Genomic DNA, 6,769 nt, shown 5'->3' with positions numbered 1-6,769 from the left:
GATGTTAAACTCGCTCCACTAATTGAATTCAGAAATGTTTCTAGGGTGAGAGAAATGGCAAAGGCCAACTGAGGAATCCCAAAGTTCCCCAACAAAGGTGCAGAACAAAAGGCAAAGGCCAAAGGCAAAACGAAATGATTACTTGAATGAGAGGGGACCCACCTGATAATCTTTCCTTTCCAGGTCTTTCAATTTTTTGACTTGGGATTGGGACCCACAAGGCCACCATTGTCTTTATGGATTGAATGATAAAAAAGAGCACCTCACGTGGAGTCTGAACCAAAGAGGCTGTCCAACCACAATAAAAAGGGCAACTATCCCTCCCTTCAATCACAAAAACGCTACAAATTTAAAACCAAAAAAAAATCTTTGATTTTTCCACGTTCTCCTCCCATTTCAAATCCAACACAACACAAACCTACCTCCCCATACAACTGGACATACGGATTACAAACCAAAGCTTAGCTTATACACATATACAATTTAAAAGCTAAAACACAACAACAAAGCAAATTTCTTTTGGGAGAAAAATCATGCTTTTTAAAGCTCACCCATATAATTCCCACTCATTATCTTTGTTGCTTAAAGCTCATGCCCTCTCCCAGCTCCCCTTATCTCTCTCTCACTCTCACATCAATTCTCAAAGCAAATTCCCTTCCCTTGCTCGAAAAAAGAAAGCAAAGAAACCTAGACGCACACCCCCCTCCAAATATAGCCCACTGATGAGAAAGACCCACCACACACACATTAAACCACAAACTCACTGATCACAATCTGTCCCATAAAAACAACAACCTTATTACACACAACACAAACAAAAACAAAAACTTTAACACCCTTCCATGCGATCATGGAGGGAGGTGATGACTTCCAAAACCACCATCATCGTCACCACCACCACCGACAAAACTTCCCATTCCAACTCCTCGAGAAGAAAGAAGACCAAGACCCTCCTTCTTGCTCCACCTCATCCCCATACCCCTCTCTAGCCATCTCATCAGCCGAACCCTCCAACCAACTCCTCCCCACACCCTCCGAACCCTCCCCAAAAAAGCCGCCTCCAAAGAGAACCTCCACCAAAGACCGCCACACCAAAGTCGACGGCCGCGGCCGTCGAATTCGAATGCCAGCTCTCTGCGCCGCCAGAGTGTTCCAGCTCACGCGTGAGCTGGGACACAAGTCTGACGGCGAGACCATAGAGTGGCTCCTCCAGCAGGCGGAGCCAGCAGTCATCGCCGCCACGGGCACCGGCACCATCCCCGCCAACTTCACATCCCTCAACATATCTCTCCGGAGCTCGGGGTCCTCCATGTCCGTCCCCTCCCAGCTACGATCCAACTACTTCAACTCAAACTTCTCCCTCCAACCTCGTAGGAGCTTGTTCTTGGAGAACTCCAACACTTCCTCCACACTCCTCAATTTCCAATCCAACAACCCCATCTCCACCGGCATGTTCCAACCCAAGCACGAATTGCGCGAATCATCATCTCTAGACTTGTCCTCGGAGAACAACGAAGAGGGTTTGGGAAGAAAAAGGAGGCCATCTGAGCAAGACTTGTCTTCAGCTATGCAACACCAAGTTGGAAGCTATTTGATGCAATCGAGCACCTCGGGGACAATTCCGGCGAGCCACGCTCAGATTCCGGCGAATATATGGATGGTGGCGAATTCCAATAGCCAAGGTGTGAGTGGCGAGGCTCCTTTGTGGACATTCCCTGGGGTTAGTAACAACGCTTTGTATAGAGGAACCATGTCAAGTGGGTTGCATTTCATGAACTTTCCCACACCTATGACCTTGTTGCCAGGTCAGCAATTAGGGTCTTCAATTGGTGGTGGCAATATGAATGAAGGCCATTTGAGTATGCTTTCGGGGCTTAACCCTTATCGGACGGTGATCGGCGTTTCGGAGTCTCAGGCGAGTGAGTCACAGTCACATCATGGTGGAAGCGAGGATCGGCATGAATGATCAATCAACGTGTGTAGTAGTTTGGTGTTTTAACACAACGTGACGTGAGGTTTGATTATTATTGCCCTACGGAATTGAGTTTTGTTTATTTTGGAAAGATAATTATTTTTGTTCTTTTTTGTTCTTTTTTTTTTTTTTTGGTGTGGTTAATATGTTGGAACTTGGAAGAGGTGGATGAATGATGGAAGAGAAGAGGGTTTTTTTTTTAGGGTTTGAGAGATATGATATGACACTATTTAATTAACAGTTGGATGATATTATTTGGCTTTATTTCACTACACGATATCTTATCATCATTGTTTGTGCAATTGGCTTTTCTTTTCTTCTCTTCCTTTTTTCTCCCGAAAGCCTTTTGATTTGTAATGTTATGCTTTTTATGTTGAGAAGAGAAAGAAAACGACTCACTTCCATCATAGCTTGGTAAGTTTATTTAATTTCCTTCACATTTTTCATTATTCTTTCTTTTTCCCCTCTCTGATTCCGGGTCACAAGGTTGGTGCGTGGTAAAAGGGATGAAACAGTCTAGCAGAGGGGGATGAAACAGTGTTATTATGTTACTGCGAGAGTGCTGAGGCTATAATTTGAAAATTGTACCCTGGTTTTGGGATTCAAAATCAATCTCCGCCATGAATCTCGAGGTTTGAAGAATGGATGATTAAGATTAATTTTTCAGAGATGGCGGTAACAGGATGGTGGGGTCTGCAAGGCCTTATCGGTTCCAGGTGTTGGCTCCACGGTGGGATCCAGCTGCTGGTTATTGCCCAAACCAATGTACAATGTCACTGACTAACAGGTGGATCATTCCTCAATTTCTTTTACCACCAATATTGTTCATATCAAAATTTTCAATATAATTTATGTACACTAGTTAACTACTAGATCACACATTTTGTTGTGAAGGTTTACTTGGAGACATCATAATACTTGTCGAAATAAGTGGTAGTGGTAGTGATATTCTTTAATTCAATTATTTAGGGTTTCTAGATACAAATGATAATAGTTTTAATTTTTTTATATATTAAATATGAAATAAAATTAGATTATATTGAAAGATAAATATATATTTTTTAATATGTATCTACTGTCTCTAATAAAAATTAATTATTATATTTAAACATAATAAATACTCATATCAATACAATGATAATTAATACGCTCGAAAATAAAGAAGGAAATAGATTTCAATTTCTAAAAATAATTTGTATATTACTTCATCTTCTTCATGTAAGTAGTTAATAGTTTAATTTTTAAACATATATATTACATATTTTTAATGTTTAATTATGCAAATAAAGTAACACTTATTTAATTTTGGATTAAAAAATGATAAGAGATAAAACTAGAGAAATAATAAATGTTGATAGAATTATGATATATAAAAGTATTTATATATAATGACTCATTTAAGAATATAATTCCCTCTTTTTAAATTTTCATTGTGTAAAAGTTATATAAAATATAAAATTTAATTATAAATAGCATTACTTACTTTTTTATTTCTTTCTTTAATTTTTTTTCTGCCCTTTTCATGGAGCTGCTGGCAATGGCTTCAGAGTCTTAATGATCCTCTGAGATATGGCCCACCGATTAATCAATCAGGACCGTCCATTTGGCGGGCCATTCTTTCGATCGCCGCATTGAATGATTGAGTCTGTGTCCACCAAACCATTTTTTATGCAAATGGCATCGTCTTTAGTTTTTTATTGTTATTTAAAAAATACCTTCTATTTCTCTCTCTCTATATATAACTTTTTTCTTTTTCTCTCTAAATTTTAATAATATATATATATATATATATATATATAAACCTTTTCTTTTTCTTTTTCTCTCTAGATGTTTAATAATATGTAAGGTATCCAAAAAAATAATTTTATTTTAAAATTACTTCTAAAATGCAACTCTACAAAAATTATTTTCAGAAATTTAATTTAAATATTTAATTTAAAAATGATTGATATACATATCAATTTCACAAATAAATTTTTAAAAGGTTTGCAAAGAACTGTTTGGTTGAAATGCAAAAATGTGTGGACGCTTAAAAGAAAGATAAGTACGTGATTGGTAAAATTGATGATCTTATATGACAAGAAGAAAGAGATCTATATACAGAGAGATAAGGATTGTCAAGTGTGTGCTTGCATTGTTTGGATGATCATCCAATCAATGCTCTTTCTATAGTTGAAATTCTAGAAGAAAATTCAATACATTGTAGGGTTATAATTCCAAAAAAGAAAAAAAAAAAAATATATATATATATAGCATATATTCATCTTATTTAAATAAGGGAAATTAAAAAGTCAATGAAAAAGAAATGGTTCCATTGATTAAAAATATGATTTAAAGAGAAAGTGCATAAAGCTAATACATGCGGAATCTAGGGTTGTATACTTGTATAGTCACACTCTCCATGTTATTTATTGTAGATTCATGAAATTAATTAACTATCGCTATATAGCGACTCATTTTCTGCACCATTAATCACTACTTTTCTAATTAAAAAATAATAGATTAATAAATTATTATTTTATATAATTGTTATTTTTTGTTTTTTTAATTTAAAAAAGAAATAAAGTTTAATTTTCATATATATACTGCCAACCGATTAAAAATTATATATGTATATAATTTATTAAATAACTATTACACACATAACTCAATAATTTTAACATACATCTCGATGATATATTAGATAATAGCATAAAAAATCGTCACAGAACTAATTAACATGAAATATATTTTGGAGGCAAAACAGTGAAAAAAATAATAATGAAGTTATGGAAAATAAAAGAAATTCAAATAAAGTAAACGAATTTGTAAAGGGATTTCCTTGACTATGTTAATGAGAAATTATATTTGTAAAATTATTTTTATAAATTTTTTCAATGAAAAAAGAAACAAGTGAACAACTTATATAATTAGAATTAATCTAGTAAAAATGTAAAGTTTTTTTTTTGGCACAGTTGTCTTATCATAAATTGTCATTTAAAAATTATTAATATTCGTAATAATTATTTAAAAATTCGTATATATTTAAAATAACTTTTAATTTATAAATAGTGAATAAGTTTTAATTTACACTTTCAAAATATGAAAATTAATTAAAATTTAAAAAGGAAAAGAAAAACATAAGTTCAAATGATTGGTATACCTATACAACAAAAAGTGATAAAAAAAATGTTAGTGAAGGAGAGCCATTTGAAATCCAATAATATCAGGTTTAATAATAACCCAATATGGTTTGGAATCTAATAATATCCCTCCTCACTAAAATAATATACAACATTAGTAGATGATGCAATTGAAAATTAGTAGGATAAAGGTGAATGAACCCCGGAAAAGCAGGTTTAGGATATTCCCTCCACTACTGTCTACACAATACGATTCAAACTTTAACTTTATTTATGGAGATGATGTCAATAAAAAGATATATATTAAAGTAGCCACAAAAATAATTATATATATTATTCATCAACTTTGACAATAACTGATTTATCACCTCGTAGAATTTGAATATTTTTATTAGTATAATCTCATCTCTTAACTAAATTTCTTTTTTATCTATAAAACTTGATTGAAATTTTATTCAAAACAATCGAATTCAGTATCGTTTATACCAGCTATTTGTTAATTACTTGCGTGTTTATCTTGTTAATCACAATAAGATACCATATAGATTAATATATATATAACTTTGTGTTACTTGAAGAGAAATGGTGGATGGAATAAGGTACCTTGGTGATGTTCCAATTATGGGCACTTGAACAGTAAGGTGATAAAGACACTGCTTTAAGATGGCTCCCACCTAACGCTAGCTAGCTAGAGCTGTTAAAGGCGAATGAGGGAACAACAATTGAAGTTGTTGGCGTACGTTTCTACTTTCTCAGTTTCTCGTATTGCCACTTAGTTTTGGCTTTAGGAGTGTTCATACATCAGATACAACACAAATTGTGGTATATCCTGGCTATTAGGAACAGATACCAAAGAAAATATTGTAAGAGAATATTATTCTGTCTTATTGCTTTGTTATTTTCATCTATTCACTGTAAAATTTTCTGATGTGCGTGCAACGTAGTACTAGTACTGCATGCTGCAGCTGAAAACTGATGTATTGTACCGAGAATAATATCTTAAGATTTAGTTGTTTGTTTCAAAAATATAGATAACAATGCAATATTGCATGCAGTTAGGGGTTGAACATTCCATTGTTAAGTTTCAATCGTTATACGAAGTTATTAGATGGGTCCTTTATTGTTTGAAGTTTGCATTACAGAAGAGACAAGCCCCCATATATATATACAGAAAAGAAATTCTCACAACCACGACACTTTTCTGCAGTTAGATGAGACAGAGAAAATAGGGGGGGAAAGTTTGATGAGATAAAAAGGATGAAACGAAGAAATATGAAAGGGGTTTCTAACCCAATGTGAAAATAAAAATTTTGCATGTTTAATAGAAGAAAATAAAATTATTTTCATAACGTAAATGAGTTTTTAGAATATTAATTTAAGAATAAATAAAAATAAAACTTCCTTACCTTCATTTTTTTATTAAAAGCTTTCTCACCTTCATAAATAATTAATAGTTTAATTTTCCATAATAAATTAATTGTTGCAAAATTATTAAATTATCATATGCTAATTAAATTGACTGTAAGAAATTAGTAAATAAATAATAATAATAATATAAATAAATATATTTTATATTTTTTAAAAATAAAATTTCTAACAATTTCATTATGAGAATAATAATTTAATTGGAAATAAAAAAATTCTCATTTCCATACACTATTTTAAGGACTAATGC

General features: G+C 32.8%; 1 protein-coding gene across 1 annotated transcript; it reads left to right on the top strand.

Annotated features, from left to right (window-relative positions):
* The first annotated feature begins 365 nt into the window (after nucleotides 1–365).
* Nucleotides 366–2,241, top strand: LOC109814529 (transcription factor TCP15). The gene has a single exon (XM_083076717.1). It carries the CDS (start codon nucleotides 851–853, stop codon nucleotides 1,964–1,966), a length of 1,116 nt encoding a protein of 371 aa, XP_082932843.1. The 5' UTR covers nucleotides 366–850; the 3' UTR covers nucleotides 1,967–2,241.
* The last annotated feature ends 4,528 nt before the right edge of the window (nucleotides 2,242–6,769 follow it).

Source organism: Cajanus cajan, chromosome 6, assembly GCF_000230855.2.
Source record: "Cajanus cajan strain Asha chromosome 6, NIPB_CcT2T_4, whole genome shotgun sequence".
NCBI lineage: Eukaryota > Viridiplantae > Streptophyta > Magnoliopsida > Fabales > Fabaceae > Cajanus > Cajanus cajan.
Note: the sequence above shows the minus strand (reverse complement) of the source record. Positions and strands in the feature narration are given on the sequence as shown.

What these genes read in the sequence shown, in the direction of transcription:
- LOC109814529 (XM_083076717.1), top strand. Translation starts at nt 851, where the DNA reads ATGGAGGGAGGTGATGACTTCCAAAACCACCATCATCGTCACCACCAC.